This window comes from Centrocercus urophasianus, unplaced genomic scaffold (assembly GCF_019232065.1).
Source record: "Centrocercus urophasianus isolate 14NV4802_14NV808 unplaced genomic scaffold, USGS_Curo_1.0 seq_9, whole genome shotgun sequence".
Taxonomy (NCBI): domain Eukaryota; kingdom Metazoa; phylum Chordata; class Aves; order Galliformes; family Phasianidae; genus Centrocercus; species Centrocercus urophasianus.
This window is the reverse complement of record NW_024885532.1, coordinates 2,135,736-2,156,730: the sequence shown is the minus strand read 5'-3', so window position 1 is coordinate 2,156,730 and position 20,995 is coordinate 2,135,736. Positions and strand designations below refer to the sequence as shown.

Genomic DNA, 20,995 nt, shown 5'->3' with positions numbered 1-20,995 from the left:
AAGGCAATTTTTGTAATTGTAAAAAAACTTGGAAAATAATGAAGCCCAATCACATTAATCTAATTCTAAGTATGAAAAAGGGGAAACAATCTTCAGTTCCTTCAGACTCTATCAATGCCTACAGTGATCAAGTTCGAAAGTATACCTTGAATTTACACATGCTGTTTATTAACTTTTATTCATTACTGGTCTTAGTGAGGTGACTGTATGTTTCAACTACCACCAGTTCTACAGTTTGTTCTATCACGCTGGGGCCAGTACTCTTTAATATCTTCATAAATGACATTTATGAAGCACTGGGGTCGAGTGCACCTGTTAGCAACTTTGCTGTTGACACGAAGCAGTGGGATGAGGTCAACTCAGAGAGACAGGATGCCATCCTAGACAGGCTTGACCTAGACAGGCTTGAGCACTGATCCCAGATGAACTTCATGAGGTTCAACAAATCCAAATGCAATTTCTTGCACTTGACTTGAGGCAAGCCCCATTGCCAACACAGGCAGAGGGAGGAAAGGATTGAGTGCAGCCCTGTTGAAAAAGACCTGTGGGGAATGGTGGATGGCAAGGTGGACATGAGTCAGCAATATGCCCTTGCAGCCCAGAAAGCCAACTGTATCTTGGGCTACATCAAAGAAAGCATGGCCAACGGGGTGAGGGAGGTGATCTTGCCTTTCTTCTCTGCACTGGTGAGGCCTCACCTGGAATGCTGCAACCAGATGTAGGGTCCTCAGTAAAGGAGAGGCATAGATCTGTTGGAGCATGTCCAGAGAAGGGCCACAAAAACGATCCACAGAATGGAAATATGAAGACAAGCTGAGATTGCTGAGGCTCTTTAGCCTGAAGAAAAAAAAGCTCCACTGTGACCTCATAGTGGACTTTAAGTATCTAAAATGGAGCTACATGAAAGAAGAGGACAGACTCTTTAGAAGAGTGTGTGGCGATTTAACAAGGGGAAATGGTTTCAAGCTAGAAGAGGGTAGATTTAGATTGGATACAAGGAAAAAAATCTATTACAATGAGGATGGTGAGGCACTGGAACAGGTTGCCCAGTGATGTGGTTGATATCCCATCCCTGGAGACTTTCAAGATGAGGCTGATCAGGCCCTGGGCAACCTGATCTAGCTGTGAATGTCCCTGTTCATTGCAGGGGAGTTGGACTAGATGGCCTTAACAGGTCTTTCCAACTCTGAGGATTCTATGATTTTGTACACAAAACAATATCCTAACAACATGGTAAGATGCTCCTTTCTCCTCTTTTCTTTTCCTTTCCTATATGATTAGAACAGAAACTATAAAACACCGATTGCCTCAGAAAGAATTGTGGGTTATATAACATGCTGTTGGGACAGCAAACTGCAATATGTATTAATATAAAATATGTTTTATTAAATATTTTATCACACTTCAAAGAAACATAGTAGCAAAAAAACAAATTTGCCTGCAGATCTTGACAGTTGGGATCATGTGAGGACAGGTGTGAGATTACAGCGTTAATAAAACTGAAGTTGAATACTGAATCTCTGAATACCAGAAGATGAATTTCAGTTTGGAAATTGATTTGATTTATATAACATAGGACATAAAAAGAGATATGTTGGTCACCATCTTTAGTTGGAAATGGTAGTTAGAAGAGTTGTGGTAGGTTGCTGGTAATTGCTGAGTTTGTACTTGCTTAGTCTGAATAAATGTGGATCATCCACCCTGCTAAAGCAAATTCTCTAAAACAGGTCACATAGGTAGGTGTCCAGACAGCTCTTGAATATCTCCATAGAAAGAGACTCCACAGCTTCTCTGAGCAGCCTGTTCCAGTGTTCCATAACCCTTAGCATCAAGTTCTTCTGCATATTATTACAGAACTTCCCATGTACGAGTTTTAGGCCATTACTCCTAGTCCTATTGCTAACTTACTATGTTCAGTAAGAATAAAGGCAAAATAATAATCACTGCTTTTAAAAAGCAAATTAGGATTACTCATACAGAAAGGGTAGTTTGTCAGTGAGTTTCCATCCACCATTTTCAGGAAATGGCCCAAGATTGTCAGTCTTTGGAGCCTGTAGCCACTCATGACTTGTACAAGAATGAGATCCTCAAATTCTAAAGACTTCTTTGCTTAGGGCACTTGAACATCTCAGACTGATCAGAGGACATATATTCCGTTGCCACAGAGCAAAGGAAATTGTGTTTACTTTATCTGTAATCTGACCTGAGACTTTTGTGCTGAAAATAGGAGGAGGAAAAATGTGATCTTGAAACAGAATATAAAGAGTGGCATAATAATTTTTGTTACTCTTTCTTTACAAGAAAATTCAGTCAGAAGAACTAGAAATGTTTTAAACAATAAGATGATTATAAATTAGTGAATTATGATGAAGACAGGTAGTTAATGTAGATGATTCAGGATGACACATTGTTAGGAGAGGAAAGCAATGAGTTGACGTAGAATTTGCAAGCACTTTATGTAACTGGAAGGTTTTTTTGTGTCAGCAGTTAAAAGCTTCATGAATGAATGTATATCCACTGAAATAAAACAAAGAAATATCATAAAAATTCATGCAAAGGCAGAACATATAAGTACAGCAGAAATCTGAATGAGTTTATGGTGTGAAAGTTGGATTTTAAAATAAATTGGTAAGTAGTTTTTGTAGTAAACTAAGACCACAACTAAAAAAGCAAGAGTGAAATTAATAGTAGTACAAAACTGACTGTTTTACTGAATTCAATATACTTTAGTATGTCATAATATTCAGCATAACATAGCACCTGTTGTAGTTTAACCCAGTAGGAAGCTGAACACCAAACAGCCATTTTGCCCCTGCCCTACTATGATATAGGAGAAAAATCAGAAAAAAGGTAATACTTGTGGGTTGTGACAAAGCCAGCTTAATAGGGCATAAAAGTAAAATAATAATTATTATGATTGAAAGACTATACAAAACAAGAAGTGAACAGTGCAATTGCTCACCACCTGCTGACTAATGCAGAGGAGGTCCTCACGCAGCAGTCCCCTCCTCTAGACAGCTCTCCCAGTTTTATTCTTCAGCATGAAGCCAAATAGTATTCAATACCCCTTTGGCCAGTTTGGGTCAACTGCCCTGGTACTTTCCTCTCCCAGCTACTTGTGCACTGCACTGGCAGGATGCAAAGAGAAGCAGGAACGTCCTTGGCTGTATGTATGTAAGCACTGCTCAGCAAGAACTAAAACCTCGCTGTGAGATCAACATTATTCTCATCCTAAATCCAAAACACAGCACCACACCAGGTACTAGGAAGGAAATTAGCTCTACACCAGTGAAATCAGAACAACTTCTTAAAAACCTAGACCTACAGCTGTTACTCAGCAAGTATAGTGCTTTAATAATGAACATTAGTTCCTTTGGAGTTTGGCAGTTCTGGAAAACAGAAAGCCAGATGGAAGAGAAAAAAAATTAATGGGAAATGAATAGAGGAAATAAAACAGAAATTTATTAAAATTCATGACTGCAACAACACTAAAGGACATTGTCGTTGCAGAAAGTGTGAACTACCACTGTGGCTGTAAGTGGAAGAACACATTTTCCCAGTGCTTCCCTAGAAAAGCTGCTGGGTATATGTAGGAAGGGGGAGAGTCAGACGTATAGGTAAGGGTATGTTCATTTTATTTAATCAAGCATACAACACTGCTTCCAAAGATACCACATTTCAGCTTTCCTTGTGCTTCTGATGTCTAACAAAAACTCAGAACTCTGTTGTTAGGAAACACAAAAAACTTACTGTGTCTTCATATGCTGTCTCCTCAGTTGTTTGTTATCTGTTGAATAATTTCTGTTTGATGTGATAGTGGCACAGAGTCTAAACCAAGCATTTTTTTGCCACTATCTTTTATGTTTGACAGCAGTTGGCTCATGTATTTTTTCTGGCTTAGATGCATGATCTAGAGAATGGAGAGGAATTATGTTATTGCATTGGGAGACCATTGCAGGAAATAATTTTTACATTATTTTGATGGACACAGAGAATCTTTCTTATATAATGGTTCTTTTGTACATGACTGGGACCTATAGTAATACCGCAGACCAGTAACTGTTAATGAAATTATATTTCCCAAAGATGTATAGCTGTGAGATTTTTTTAAAGTCTCAAGACTGCTAGAAGTCTCTTAGCATTGTAGTTCATATCTTACAAACTATTGCAGAAAAACAAAATTTAGTCAGGTTAAATGGGCCAGGGTTCAGGAATGACTGAGCTTCAAATCAAAAGACGTAATTTGGAAACTAAACTAAAAATTGAAATAAAATGACAGCAAACTCAAGACAATGTTTATTCTAAGCATGTACAAACCCTTTTTGATGCTGTTTTCAAAATGACGCAGCAGTTAAATGTATTGCACCCCAGGGAAGTATAAACCTCAGGGCCTGATTCTCCTTGCTACATAATAACAATGGTGAACAGTAGCCTTAAAGTAGATATAAATTGCATTTAAATCTTCTTTATGGCTCAGCAGTGATACAAAGGAGGCTTGATATAAATGAGAATCAGGTCCCCCATATTTATTTAACCCCTGGGCTTTGTATATCATTTTGTTTGCACCTCTATGAGATTTGCAGAGGGATTTTTAATCAGGATTCAGTGTACAGAAAGCTAAATGTTTTCATTGCTTTACAAGTAGCTTTAATCATACAGGCAGATCATTCTTTTTATTTCTCAAGAGGGAATGGTAGAATTTCTTACCTTCACACAAACTGAGCTAAATGTTTCTGACACCCTAGTACAGTGTCAATTGGAAATTCACATTTCATGTAATAGCAGACCATTTTAATTTCATGAGCTAAAGAATCGGTTTCCACTTGCAAATTGTACTGAAAAAAGCAATATTGTCAGAAGAACTGGCACAGTGCTTCAAGAGATAAATCTATTGAATTAAATAAGAAGCTTTCATTACCTTTTACACAGCATTTCTGTATAACATAAGCATTAATTAAACTCTTCATTGCTTTTCTCATTCAGTGGAGCATTTGCTAGGTTTGACAAGAAATGTTGTCCAAGAAAATATGTGGCACCCAAACACCCAGACAATTAAAATACAGTTACTCAAATAGAAGGGAAGGAAGGGGAAAGGGGGAGAATATTTTGGTGCATTTGGACAAGCAGAACCTATCTACAGAAATATGTAATTTATGATTTTCAAGTTTTGATAGAAAGAAAGCTCTGATGTCTTGTAACAGGTCATCTCATTAAGCATTTCTCCAGACATTCTGAACACAAAGAGAAAGCAAGAAATTGTCTTAGGATTTTTAAGTATACTTTTGCTTGCATAGAAGGCTACTTCAGTTCAAGAATCATTTGCATTGTGAGATGTTTCTGAATTATCAGAACAGCTCTGCAAAGTGTGTCTCTCCACCTCTGTGGGAAGAGCCCAGACATGGCACAATTGTTTATTAAGAACAAATTGATCCCAAAGAAGTGATCAAACCTTAAAGATATCTTTATGTAGCCCACATTCCTGAAGTGAAGGGATATGTATATTGGGTTCTGATATATTTCGATCTGTGTTATAATATTTCTAATGCCTTTTTTCTTGCAATTCCAGGGGAACACTTGAGAACCTGCCCTCAGGAATATACATGCTGCACCTCAGAAATGGAGGACAAGTTAAGTCAGCAGAGCAAACTGGAGTTTGAAAACTTGGTGGAGGAGACAAGTCACTTTGTACGCACCACTTTTGTCTCCCGGCACAAGAAGTTTGATGGTAGGCTGGATGTAATTTACTTATTTTCAAGGTTATGGGATTTTAAATGTTGGTGATCCAGAATGAATTCCAACGTTCTTTTCTTTACAATTACGTATCACATTTGCAGTTGTCAGTTTGGCTGAGATAAGGGTTAAGTTACAGCTGGCATGCTTATCAGCCTTATGAGTATTTCCTTTAATTACAATAACATCAAGGATCAGACTGTAAAGTGCCTGCAGGCTTGGCTAATGTTGAAAAAAAGATTAGATATGCATAGGGAGGTTTATAATTTTGTCTCCTGATTTCAAATGCAAAATTTAGGGATGCAGTTATGTTCACTGTTGCAAGATGAACTGTGGATCTCCCATTATTTTTTTTTTATTGGAAAGCAGTTTTTTAGTACTCTGACTTTTTGTAGGTTTATGGCTGCAGTGTTTTCCTACATGGCTTTCTTTTGATATGTATAGCCTTGTAGAGTACTTCTGGGGCTTTTAAACAGTCATGCCTCGATTGCATTTGAGAGGTACTTTCATGCAAGCCACTACAGATGCATTAAACATATATATTTTTTTTTACCTGGAAGGAATTGATAAAGAGAGTTTCCAGGCTTTCTTTATTTTTAATCAGTTTTGTCAGCCTTTTTAAGGCTCTTTAAATTTAAGAGTTTCTTGTCTGTCATGGTTTACTAAATACTTGTCTTAAAGAATGAGCTGTTTTTGTGGATGTATCCATATTTGCAAGTCACAGTTCATTGGTCTTTTCTTATGAACTGCAGATTAATAAAGAGCAAAAGAGCTTCAGAATATTGTCATGTTTTTATCAACGGAATAATTTTTTAAAAAAATTTAAAATAATTTTTCTAATATTGATTACCTCAATATGACACAGAAAGTTATAAAAGGAAGGAATGGGAAATATATAACACGAGGAAGTTCTAGCGCACCAGAGCAAATGCTAATATAATTCAGAATATGTCCCCAGTCTTTGGACTTCGGACTTGGTGTGGATGTGGATGTCTGTGCAGTGTCCTGCACTGTGATGCCTTCTATTTTTTAATGTTAATCTTGAACTTTTGTGCCCTAAGTTTCCAAAACTGTAGTTGTCCTTGAAGAACTTAACAAAAAAATCTAGTGGTTGTGAGCACTATATCAGGAAGTCTGCAAACAAAATAAATGTTTGAAAATATCAGCAACATTTGCAGAGCTTTCCTTGTTTTCTAGAAGGAAAGCAAGAAGATCACTGGCATTTGGTGAACAGTGCAGTCTAATGAAAACGCTGGGCTTGTTTATGGTAGAGTTTAAGTATTATATTATTTATTTTTAGGCAACATGTGGCATTTTGGATTTGCAATGAACTTAAACACATGACAGCTTTTTCAGTAACTTGAAATACTGTGAAACCGTTGTCTTTATTGATGGTAGGGTACATAGATCAAAGCTGTTGACCTGTTAAAAATGTTGTATTTGGGAGGTTTTTATTGATCTGCTCTATATTAATTGGATTAAAAAACTGTGGCTTATTGTACATTTTTAAAGGTAATTTGCAATATTCAGTCTCAATATTATCAAAGAGCAATTGAATTTTCTCTATAGTTTTTTTTTTATATTTTAATGATGTTATAAAACTATTTAAAAGTTGTTCTCTTATATGGAAAAACTATTTAATCATTCTAGGGGGCAAACACATTCGTGGAAAAATGCATTATCTAATAGGTTGTCTTTCAGTATAAAAAACACTTATACATTTCTCAGTTTAATACGGTATGACACTTTTTCCTGTAAAGCAAATATTAGATTGTAAGATAACTTTTGTATTTTAGTTCTTCAAGATCATCTCTTTTTGTTTTGTTTTATTTTAATTCGGTAGTTCAATTGCACAAGGAAGTTTTGATGCATGAATCTGCCTTTTGATGCTAGTATACTGCAAATAATAGAACAAATACAGTAGCAAATTTAAGCAATACCAGAATATATGAGCATATAAGAAATGCTGAGATAGGGAGCATATTGTGATTATTCCCTGGAGGAGTTATTCTGAACAAGTGTTGTGCAGACGTTTATGTCGGTTTGTAAACTCTTAAAAGTGATGTGGAAGTTCTTGTTGATTTTTGATATTCTAGTGTACTAGGCAGGTCTTATGATAATACTAATTTTCACAACATAAAACTTTCTAACAGTGTATGAACTCTTTGCTGAATTATGATCTGATCGTTGTGTGTCTTGCTTCTCTTGCAGTAGTTCGGATCCTCTATCATTTATTTTCTGTCTCTCATTCATACACTTAAGTACAGGTTAGATGATTTTCTGATTTCCTTTGTGAGAGCTTTTATAAGGTCTGTTTTCTCTTTCAGGGTTTTGCCCCTGATTACTATTCATGTTCTAATTTTCATCAGTGAAATTCATTCTACTGTAGTATAAAGATTGTCTCTTTAGCCTCAGGTCAGTCACATAATCCTACACAAAATCACAGTACGGCTGAGATGTGAAGCCATCTCTGGTGGTGGTCTAATCAGTGTGCCTCAGGATCAGCCACTGCAGATTGCCCAGAACCATGTCCACATGCTCACATGGATTTTGAATGGCTCCAAGAATAGATTCCACAAACTCTCTGGCAACCTGTGCCAGTGTTTAGTCACCCTCACAATGAAAATATGTGTCCAGGTGAATTTATTTTTTTAATTAAGTTGATATTTTAATTCTGTTTTTAACTACATGTGCATTCTTTCTTGTCCTGTCGCTGGGCTCTTCTGATCTCTCTCTACTCCCTTACAAGCAATTTACACACATTAATAAAATCTTCCTTTCTGTAGACTACACAGTCCAGTTTTCAGCCTTTCCTCTTATGTGAGATAGTCCAGTCTGTAATAACCTTACTGGACTTCTGCTGGACTTGCACCTAGATATCCACATCCCTCTTGTACTGGGAACTGTACCCTGCACTCCATGCATCACCTTACTACTGCTGAGTAGAGTAGAAGGTCCTAAATGTCATTTCTAGGTACTTTTTAATTTCATTTTACCTGAAGTACAGTATTTGCAAAATATCTCTAATAACTAACATCTGGAATAACAGTACACAAGAAAAGCTAAAAATGAAATTATTTACAGAGAAGTTTAGGAACTATTAAATGTTTTGGAACCAGTTACGTGCTTTTCGTTTTAGATGGGAATTAGTTTTTGCAGCCTAAAGATCTGCATGATCTTATTTACTTCTTACTTATTTGCAAGAAACACTTCTGAGGGAATGTTACTGTGGTGGGACTTTCAATTGCTCTACTCCGCCAGATCCAATTTTTTTCTCTGTGTTTTATTCCTAGTATTTTGTGTGGTTTTGAGATATCTAGTAGACAAAGATCTGACAGCAGTATTTCTCATTTGTTTTGTATATGCTAAGTGAATTAATATAAATTACTATGCAATATAATTTCCATTGCTACTTTTTTCTTGGCTGAGCCATATCTACAGTTGTTTACAGATCTGTATCTAAGGTTAATCTGTATTGCCCATGTCTGTATACTTACCAGTGCATTGTCATATGGCATAGTCATTTGCAAACATTCAATATCTGGAATTTCACTGTTGGATGAATGAGGATCAAGGGAATCTCCTCCTGGTAATTTTTCCTAAGAAAGCCTTGGAATTATAAAAATTTCTGTAAAATAATAAGTGACCAATTATCTCAGCAATGGGAGATACAAACCCTTCCAAATTCTGGGAAAACAAATAAACAAACTTTCACAGACAGGAAATACACAGAAAGTGAGGAGTGATAGCAGATTTTTCATCTAACTGTAGTCTGTGAGTAGGACTAATTCAAATGAGCAGACATGAAATGATCAGCTGTTTCCTGTTCCTAGAAATAGGCAAGCAATCATGCTGTAATTCCTAGGCACCCACTGCATACCCCAAAGCAGCTTAATATACATTATGTTCCCAATGTAGTTATAATAGCATCATCTTATTATCAACAGTTCTCTTGCATGGTAGCATTGCTGAGCAGCTGTTTCACAGATAAGCCAGTTCTTTTAAGAACTGCTCCATCAGCAGCCCAAACCAGCCCTACCGGAAGGTTTTGACATGAATGTTAATGAGGAGACAAGTATCTGTTCAGTGACATTTTCTCGCTAATCTTTTGAATAACTACATGAAAATTATAGAAAATAAGATTATTTAAGCTTAATTGATCTGACCCTGATAAAAGAGAGACTGTCTCCTCATTCTCATTTGAAAAGGATAGGAATCTTGGCAATGGTTTTAAAAATGAGACAACGTGTAAGAATAACTCTCATGAACTTGAATGGTTATAGATAGCCTTCAGCAGAATCTATATGGTGCCATGGAAGGAAAATAAATTCAATAGAGTAAGAACTAACCTGCATCTGTATTGATCTATCTCACAAGGGATATATTATTTCCCATAGTCTTTTCTTCTTCTTCCTTTTTTTTTGTTTCCCCCCAATGAAGGGAAAATAGCAATACATACCCATTAGCTCTACTTTTATTTCATTGTCATTACCAAAAGTTGCAGTGTAAATTAAAGAGCCAAATAAGAAAATTTCAGAATTAACCCACCAAAACAATACCTGCAAGAATAGCGAACACCACAGAACTGCTTTCTCATGAAATCTACAGAAGAACTGGGGAAAAAAGAAAAAAAAAAGTGTTTAAGAATCTTTCCTTAATACAGGAGGTGGCAAAAATGCATTTTAAGAAGTGTTTTTCTAACAAAAGAAGAATTTCTAAATGAGAAATTTTTGTAGCAAGGTATAACTACTCAGTATAAATTTGGCCAAAAAAAGAAGGAAACGAGAGTTGCTTGAAGTAAGAATACACTGAGATTCAGCTGCATGGACAGTGTAAGCTTTCTGGCCTTTGCACTTCCTCCCACTCTCTGCTAAGTCTGGCAGATCAGTTTTGGCCTGAAGCTTCAATGATGTTTATGGTCTTCAGCAGAGGAGTGTGAAGCCAGCAGGACCCCATTTGCACACTGTTGCTGTCATGGAATGCAGCTAAAGCATGGACTTTCAGCAGGACTTTTTTCATGCTTTCCTTGCATTGGAAAAACATGATTTTCACTTGTATTTTTCCTCTGTTTTTTTGGAAACAGAATCAAAAAAGTCTATTTCCCATAGCTGTTTGAAATTCAGGCTTCTAAGGAGTGTGGGAACATCAAATAGATACATCATCGTCTGCAAACATTATGCACCTACCCATACTATTCTAGTGTTGCGATGTCTGCAATGGAACGTAAGCTCTGCTTTATGAATGCTGTGATACCAGGCATTTTGTTTTTTAGTTATGGACAAAACATTGGTGTTTTGTTTTGTTTTCTATACATTACACAATTTCAGAGTCACTTTGCAATATGTTTCCCATTAAATGCTACATCCATTTTGGGACAGCTGGGTTTTTTAAAACTGTGCAACTGTTAAGCTGCCACAGAGTTAACAAGCCATAATTTCCACATAACTCATCTTGTGTTTTAACATACTATGCAACTTATACACTCCCCAAACTGCATGACTTAAAGTTAAAAGCCTAAAAAACAGTAACATCTGCTGGCTTGTAGCATGTAATTGTTTGCAAACCTCTATAGGAGATCTGGTGCAAGTTTCTAAACTTTATGGAGATTCCTGATAAAAGATCCTTTACATGTATTTGACAGGCAACTTTCATTTCAATATAAAATTATCAAGACCTGATATGATCCTATTCAAGCTGATAACAGACTCAGAGGAATCTCTGTTGCATACAAACATTTTAGAGTGCAATTCTTCAGCATTTGCACTGCTACTATGGTTTAACATTGTTTTATATTCTGTGGTAAAATTTGCCTATAAACTGTGCTTGTGTTAGATCAAAATAAAATACTTCAAAGATCAGCTGAAAGGTGAGAGGCAAGTGAATCTTGGAAAGGAAGGATTGGCTCAATAGTAAGAACAGTTTCCTGCTAGGGATGTAAGCTCCTGTAACCTTGTCAGGTGTCATGCTGGAAGGCATGTGACTGTCATGGCATGGAAACAGAAACTGTCTTCTGCATAGTCCTGCAGCCAGAGCAATGGCTTGCACCCCCTGCTCTTCTGCAGCTTCATGTGCTATGTGCAACTCATCAGTGGAACATGTAATCCCCCATCCAGCTGCATCAGGTTTGTGAAGCTACAAGGGCAAGTTGCTGCACTGTGCTGAAATTTGTGGATGCTATCTGATCTCAAAATGATCCCATTTGAAAGCATGTTGTCCATGTACAGCCAAACCTAAGTAGGCACTGAGAGGCCAAGAATTCAGCATTTTTTCTATTAACTGGAAAGCAGAATTCAATTTGTTGAATATTAGAAGCCCACAGTGTAGTCAATAGGGAATTGTAGATGCAAGTCACTCGGATCTGAAGATTACTCCTTAAATAAATCTGAAAAAGTCATTTCACAAAGTGCTCATTTCTGTATTGATCACAAAGGGCATTTAGTTCATGCATAGATACATATACAGTAAGGGTAAACATTTGCTCATATGAATTAGATTCTGAAGAATGTAACATAATAGTGAAAACATCTAAAACATTTTTGAGACTCTGTTTATCTCTTTTAAATGTGGTCATATCCTTTCTGTTTTCTATACCATTTTGTGGGAAGAAATATATTTAAAATATTGAGACAAGTAAACACTATTGTGAGCCATTGTCTTTTCCTGGTTGAAAAGAAAAAGCACTTAAATTCAAATGACATCCAGTTTTCACTTAAGCTTTGAATACAGTGTGTGATTTTAAACATTTTACAAAGGAAATTGTTTTCTTAATTTAGTTTTCAGGCCATAAAAATGCCAGCCCATTAGTAAAATTACTGACTCATAAGATAGCAAAGAACTCTGCCTCAAGTCCATAATACTGATGTCAGACATCAGTACTCAGACAATCAGCCAACAGAGTCTCTGTTACCCATCCCTGATTCTTGCTTGGATAGTAGGTTTTCACCTGACACACAGTAAGGACAAAACCATTCTGTAAGAAATAAAAAACGTGGACTGTAAATAACAAACAAGCTTCAAAACAGTGGTAGTTATATGTATTATCAGCACCCTGGAAAATAGAAGCTATAGCTTTACCAGCAAGGGTTCCCAAACCTCATTAAAAGCGGAAAACTGTTTTTGAAATGAATTCCTTGACTGTAATATACTGGCATTGTTGTCTTTTGGCTGCTCATCTCTTGTTAGTTCTTTCACCTGTGGTATCGTGAGAGCACAAAAAAAAAAAAAATCCATATATCTGAGTTAGGAAACATCAATGCACAGCTAAAAGTCTATCCTTGCTGTTGAAGAGCTGCACTCACAGTTAAAACATTAGACATATGTAAAAAATGAAGGAGGTGAAAACAGCTCATGTCAGTAGTGAAGTCTATCTTCAGTCAATAAAATCTCAGCAAAATCATGGCAAAAAAGAAAAAAAAAAAGCAACAGGAAAGAGTCATTGAGTACTAATTTCAGTGAGTGGGCGCAATGCCATGTGATTTGATTTTTACTCAGATAAGAGCAACTTGGCTACACAGTACACCATACTGAGGAGTTTCTCTTCTTAGGTAACTGTACATGTACTCTGTACATACACTGCTGTACAGAGTTAGTATTTAATTTCAGTCATTTAAAGTATTTTGAAGGATTTGGAACGAATGGTGAAGGTTATTTTAGAGTGAAAACTTAACTATTTGCATTTTAAAAAAGAAACATTTTCATAAACTATTTTTGGAATTCTCTTGTTTATTGCACGAGATGCTATGAATTTGTGAAATGTATCAGCAGTATCGCATTTCTATTTTTAATTTTACGGATTTCTAATGTTAACCTTTTTTTCCTTCAATTTTATAATCAAATCTCAAATGCTCTCAGGAAATTATTGTTACCAAAAAATCTGACCAATCTTGGAGTTGAAGGATAGAAATTCTTCTTCTACTAATGCAGTCAATGGGAATTGTGACATTTCTAACAGAGGAATGATGTTCCTAAATTAAATAATTTTATCAACTGCTCCCTAGCTGTACTGCACACAGCCTCTACCATACTTGACATTTTTCTGTGTCAACGTGGAGCTTAAATGACATCTTTGAAGCATCACAGTGGCATGAAAACAGTTTAGAGGTATAGAAATGGATACCTGTGTGATGCTAGTAACAGTTGTCTGAATAAGCTAACTGGGAATAACCAACATCATACATTCCTATTTCTATTATACTGTATGGGATCTGTTCTTGGAATATCATCAATACAGGAAATCCTCCGACGCGTTCCTCCTTAACTCCACTTTCAATGTTAGTCATCATTTTATCAGTCCTTATTATTAAGCCATTTTAAAGATTCAATTTTATTGGTTGTATTGATTTAAAGAATTTATTTAGCAGATATGCAGTTACACTTTAAATATCAAACAATCCATGTAATGAGTATGACATAGATAATTTGTATAAATAGATATCTCTTCAGATTCTAATACATGGATTTAAACAAATTCATATTTTGTGAATGGTTTTGTGCAAGCTGAAGTTATTCAGCAAAGGGACAAGACCAGATGTCTTTCAGCAGTGCATGGAAATAGGACTAGAGGAAACAGCCACAAACTGAAGCATAGGAAGTTCAGCACAAATCTGCATAAGAACTTCTTCACAATAAGCTTGACAGAGCACTGAAACAGGCTGCCCAGAGAGCTTGTGGAGTCTCCTTCTCTGGAGATCTGCCTGGATGTCTATCTGCACAACGTGGTCCAGGGAGCCTGCTTTGGTAGGGGGGTGGAATCAAGGTCCCTTCCGTCTCCTACAGTTCTGTCATTCTATGATTTTACTGTGGTACATAGGTTCAGCATCCCATTGCCAGACTAGCTGCTCCAGCAAGCTGTGAGGTCACATCTTAAAGTTAGGGATGTAACAAAGTTCTCTGCAGATAATAATTCTTACATTACAACTTCGCTGTTAAATAAAAATAAGATGTTCAACATCAAATTTTCATTAAGTAAATTCATATTAAGAGTTTATACAGCTCTTTTATTGGAAATAACACTGCAAGAGATATTTTAACCTCCAGTTTATAGTAATAGCATCCTTCTCCTTGAATAACTATGGGCAGATCATTATTTTACACACTTTCTTGCAATTAATGTATAGATGTGATCATTGGAGCAGGGCTTGCCTTATTAAATCTGTACAATCCTGTAAAAGTACTTCTTTTCTTGCCTAAATAAAGTATGAAGGCCTTAGAAAAGTAAAGGAGAAAAAGCATTTTCAAATGAACCGTGTAATAATGCTTCATATTGAAGGAAGATATTGCAAGCCTGAGAAATCTGGCTGTACCCAAATTCTATTATTGTCTGATTTTACATAGACCTTAAAAAAAGAAAAAACAACCAAACACAGAATGGCTTGGATTGGAAGGGGTCTTATAGTCTGTCTAATTCCAACCCCCTGCCATGGGCAGGGATACCATCTATCAGGCCAGGCTGCCCAGGGCCCCATCCAGCCTGATCTTGAACAGCTTCAGGCAACTACAACTTCTCCGGGCAACCCACTTCAGTGCCTCACTACTTTCTAAATAAAGAATTTCCCTTTAACATCTAACCTAAATCTCACTTTTTTAGTTTAAAACTGCTCTGCCTTGTCCTATTACTATCAGGCTGTGTTAAAAGTCAGTCTCCCTCCTGTTTATAAGTTGCCTTTAAATACTGAAAGGCTGCAATAAGATCGCCCTGGAGTCTTCACCAAGCTGAACAAGCCCAAATCACCCAGCTTTTCTTCATAGAATTTCTTCTCCAGCCCTAGATCAAAGTAATAATTGATCATTTCTAACAGCAGAGCCAGGGAGACAATACTACTCTTGGCAAGATAATAAAATATTTAACTGTTCACAGGGTAGCCTAAAAGCATAGGGAGTCTCTGACATCTTACATTCTCTTCTATAACAAGGCTATTTTTTTTTCTTAGCTGCTTTCTTCCATATGCAAAGAAATCCAGGACAGCATGTAAAAATAAGAAAGATTCTGTGAAAAAATGGCAAAACTGAAAAAATGTACAATGTAGCAAAGTAGTGAGCCTCACTAAAAATAGAATTTTTACTGGTTCAGGTTCGCAGATAGTAAAACCAAAAACTGCCTCCTCTCCTAATGTGTATTGATTAGAATGATCAAGGTCATATGCCTTTACTTAAATTTAAAACCCAATGTGTGAATAAATAAGTTGTACTTCTTAGCTGAGCACTAATATGCTTACAAGTGTACAATGACTAGTTTAAATACCAGTCCATATTTGTTTTGGTAACAAAATGGGAAGTTAAATCTCAAAGATAGACTACTTTAAAAAAAAAAAAAAAAAAAAAAAGTGAGTCAGCAATATGTGCTTGTAGCTGAAGAGAACAATGATATTCTGGGGTACGTTAGGAAGAACATTCCCAGCAAAATAAGGGAGGTGTTACTCCAAATCTCTCCTGCCTTCTGTCCTGTTCAGGCAACATCTGGAGTATTTTATCTAGTTATGCACTTCTCAGTTTAAGAAAGACAAGAAACTAATGGAGAGAATCCAGCAGAGAGTGACAAATGCGTTCAGGGGCCTGGAACATCTCTCTTATGGAGAAAGGCTAAGAGACCTGGGACATTTCAACCTGAAGAAGAAAAAAACAAAAGGGGATCTTAGCAACATACACAAATATTTTAAGAAAGATTGTCAGGAGAATAAGCCCAGATTCTTATCGGTAGTACCCCACAAGAGATAAAAGGGTAACAGACCCAAATTCAGTAGCATATTTTAACCTGGCAGACAGGTCAGTATCACACAGCTGCTCATTCACATCCCCCAAGTAGCATAAAGAAGAGAATTAGAAGAAAAATAGAACTCACAGGTTGATGTAAAAGCTACTTACTGAAACAGAAAATGAAAGCAGAAACAAAAATGTGATGATAACATATATATAAAATACATAAAATGCAACTACTTGCTAACTACCCTTTAATGCTTTATAATCAGAAAAATCTCACCACCTAGGAAAAACCAATCCCAAACAATAACCCCCATCCTTCCAACTTAGTTGCCCCCCACAACTTTATAGCTTTCCATATGCTATCACGTGGTATGGAATAACACCTGGCCTAATTCAGGCCACCTTGCCAGCTGCACCCCTGCCACCATGCCATAAAAGTGGTCCCTTTCTCTAGAGATACTGATGAGCTGCTTAGGTGCAATCCTGTTTAGTGGGCTGTTCTGTCTGTGCAGTGAGGCTTAGACTAGGTGTTCTCTAGAGGTGCCTTCCAACCATTCTGTATCTTTTTAGATGTGAGCCTTAGGACAATTTTGTGCTGCGTGCAGACATATGCAAGCCTAATATAAAGCTTTTACATAGAGATCAATGCTGACTTTAGCTAATGCACAAAATAAAGCACAGTGAGTTAAATCAACATTGTGCACGTCATTTTCAAAAGTGCACTTTGGGATGAAGCTTTGTAATGCTACTTGTGCTCAGCTTGTGATGCATGTAGTTAAACTGCTGATGGGTGTGTTCCTTTGATGTGGTCTAGATTTTTGCTTATGCATCAGCAGGTTCTTATTGAATGTTTATCACAGTTGTACTATGGTAGAAGGAAGTGGTCTTATTTATCAGTTTCTAAAGAAGAGCATGGAGGAAGAGTGAGGGGACAATTAGAGGTGACAAAAGGAGAGATGAGAGCTGACTGTGCTTTTAGTAGGTATTTAATCTCATGAAAAAATGGAAAAACATTAAAACTTGGTGGTCCAAGAAAGGCCAGTTCAGTAAAGGTATCTCACCTGGCAATCTACAGATCATTATTACTTCTGCAGTCAATGGATTGATTTCTCATAGGTTGCAGAATCTGGTATAGTTTCTAAAGGTATGAGCATGGTAAGGCTGTTACCTGGGGATGGTTTGCTAGCAGGAAGTTTTAACTGTTAAGCATTACGTAGTATGTAAATTTGCCTTCCTCTTGGCACCTGCTTTTCCTCTCACTCAAAAGATACATCAAAGTGAAAGATGTGTCTGTAGATAAGCTTTCAAATGCACAGCTTGAAAGGAAACAATTCCAGCACTGTATAAAAACAATAACAATGATTCCTGGTTTTACTAAAATGTCTGAGTGTTAATCTCTTTAATTGGCATCTCTAATACTTTTTTTTATAAAGTGACTAAACAGGAAATATGTTATTATCCAGACTGGCAATGCTGCTATCAGTGCTTTATATTTCATTGTTTTCAGTTCTTTAAGCACGTCCAACAAAGCTACAATCCATATTTAATTCATAACTAGCAATGATCTGAAGGCTCCACATAATATCTGGAATAAAAATAAATGTTACAGTATGGGGGAAAGCAGAAGCCCAGTGGACATTTACGGGGAAGATTTTTATGCAAAAGAAGGTATTCCTGAATTTTCTGTTGATGATATATCTTGTTATTTTCATATGCACATGAAGTACAAATGTTATGAGCTTCCCCTGCCTTAACATGTTCAAGAATTTTAGATGCTGAAGCTTAAGATCAAGGTCACCTTACTGTAATGATCATGCATACTACCAACCACTTTTACACTAGCTAAAAACTTTAAGCTTGTGGAATTGTCAAAAAGATCTGCAGACTCTTTTGATAAAAGAAAGGGGAGTGCTGTTGTTTAACCCAGCAGGCAGCTAAGCATACATGGCTGTTCACTTGCTCCCCTGCAGTAGAAGGGGGAAGAGGGTTAGAAAAAGGTAAAATTCATAAGTTGAGATAAACAAAATCTTATAGGACAGAAAAAGAAGGTAAAATAACAACAGCTGTGATAATAGTAGAATATGCCAAGTAAGCGGTGTGCAATGCAATTGCTCCCCAAGCAGCGGCTTCCCCTTGCCTCCTCAGCCAAGTCTTCCTCGTTTTACATTCACCATGTTTTATGATAAGGGATATCTTTTTGTCGTGTTTGTGCCAGCTGCCCTAATTCTGTCCTCTCCCAACTCCTTGCGCACCCATAGCTCCTCGCTGGCAGGGCAGCACAAGAAGCTGAAATGTACTTGGCTCTGTGTAAGCTCAGCAGTATAACCAAAATACTGGTGTGTGATCAACATTATTCTCATTCTGAGTCCAAAACACACCACCACTCTGGCCGCTATGAAGAAAGTTATTCCAGCTTGAACCAGGGCAAGCAAGAAGGGTGAGCAAGAAAAATGAGAAAATTCAACTGACTAGTCATGTGTGTAACTCTTAGACATAAGAACAAGATAATGTCAAGAATGTGAAAAAATTAAGAGATCTGAAGTTTTGAAAAGAAATAACTTGAAAATTCAATGCTTGACTGTTTACATTGGGCATCAGCACAAAAACGTTGAAGTACTAATGTAGATTTCAAACTCTTTAAAAAGGGCCGTACTCTTCTCCTACAAGTGCCCTGCCTCTTAGCCTGTTACAAAGGCTTTATTTGACTACACAGCAAGACTGCATGCTATCAAATTCACTAATAGACCATCGATGAACCAGAGCAGCAAGTTTTGCACCAGCTAAAAGGCTTCTTCTCAGCTTTTGTTTGCAAAACATGTGTGAGTTAATGGAGTATCACGTTTATACAGTGCTAGGACATTGACCCAAAGTCTCTTAAGGAAATAGATCTAGGTTTCATCTAAGTGTACTCTGCTTTACAAGGAAAACAGCTCACATTTTCTAATAAGATGATAATGTTATTTGTTCATTAAATAATGAAGGTGAATGACAGCTTTTCTGCACCTGAATCTTTACTATTTGTACATTATTGAGTTGTTCTTTCTTGGAGAGAAGTTATCTTCCAAATAAGTCACATTTCTTTGAGTATCTGTTGGAAATTCAAAGTTTACAATAACAAATCTAATTTGTATGACTGTAGGAGAGAAAATAATCTGGTTTTCTGCAGAAGTGTTCAATGCCGTTTCAGAGGGAAATCGGGGAATGCTTTAGAAATAGCCTAAATTTTTTAGGGAGTCTATAGAGAAGAACATTTCAAATGCCATATTTCACATCAGTAATTTCAGAATCATTCTTTCCCAAAGATAGAGAATTCTTACAATGATGTTGTCAATCTATCATGTTTAAAAGTTTAACATAAATCATGCTTTTGGACTGTCAGGCTTTTCTGTTAATACTGTTAGGAAAGATAAAAAGAAAGGTTGAAAATGGATTAGAAATCAATTGAAAAATGATAATTTTGAATACGTTCCTCTGCAATATTCACTATATATATATATACATGTATATATATACACAGTTCCCTCTAGTCACAAAGAAGAACTTCACACATATTATTCACAGGATGATAAATATGAAAAAGATTGTTTTCCCATTTAATTTTTTTTTTGTCTGTGTGACACTCTCAGACACTTTTTCACTTTGTGTATCTTAATTTTACTGTTTATATTTTCTCTTAAACATTTGTAATAAACAATCTTAATTAAGCTTTGTAATTTCTCTGTAAGCTAAATAAATATGCACATACCTATAAAGATGATGAACAAACTGAGGCACATAAGGGAAATTTTAATTTCTAGGGGCCACACAGTTCAGTAGCAACAGAATTGGAAACAGAACAAGGGCTGATTTCCAGTTGCATCATCTTGGACAGACCCTTTCCTTTCTTCATGTCAATGCTATAAAGTTTTTAGAGGAGTTTTTCTTGGTTTTCATTGATTTCATTGATTACCTCTGTATTAGAGATTGCAGAACCTCTCATTTTGGAAGCATATACAAATTTAATTAATGGGCTGTTCACCCCTTCTTTCAGGTGATTAATAAATGATTCATTTGAGAAGAGCACACATTCTTTATCTGACACAAGCTTTTTCAGATATACTACTAACATAAATAATTGGACTGCTGAAATTCTGCCATACCCTCTCACAGTTGATCTTTCAAAACAACAGCACTCCCATTGTATCAGATTTCTGCTGTGCAACCTCATGCCAGTTTCCCAGAGCCGAAGTGGATCACTGCTCCCCAGTTATTTATCAAACAAAGGCTGCCTTTTTGTTTGGATCTGTTACCAAATTGCACCAGACTTGTGGCCGTCTTAAATTCAGTGTTCATAAAATCATTTAAGGATGACTGGCAATAAAGTTGTTTCTGTGAGTATTATTACTGAACTGACTGCTGTTTTGTCTGTCCCCCTGCATGCTGCACTGCCTACTAAACCTCTAAAACATTAGATAATTACTCATCCTTGATTTGTTCAATTTTCCTCCAAAATGAGCCATAAATTCATTTGTTACTTTGGAGAACTGGATTTTGGCTTTAGCTAGTAAATTGTCTGCAATGCACCATT

At 36.5% G+C, this 20,995-nt stretch overlaps 1 protein-coding gene across 1 annotated transcript in view; it reads left to right on the top strand.

Moving 5' to 3' along the window:
* Positions 1–20,995, top strand: part of GPC6 (glypican 6) — a 701,587-nt gene that overhangs the window by 196,504 nt on the left and 484,088 nt on the right. The window contains exon 2 of the mRNA XM_042839058.1: positions 5,567–5,725. Within this exon, the coding sequence (XP_042694992.1) occupies positions 5,567–5,725 (159 nt within the window). The remainder of the gene's footprint in view (positions 1–5,566; positions 5,726–20,995) is intronic.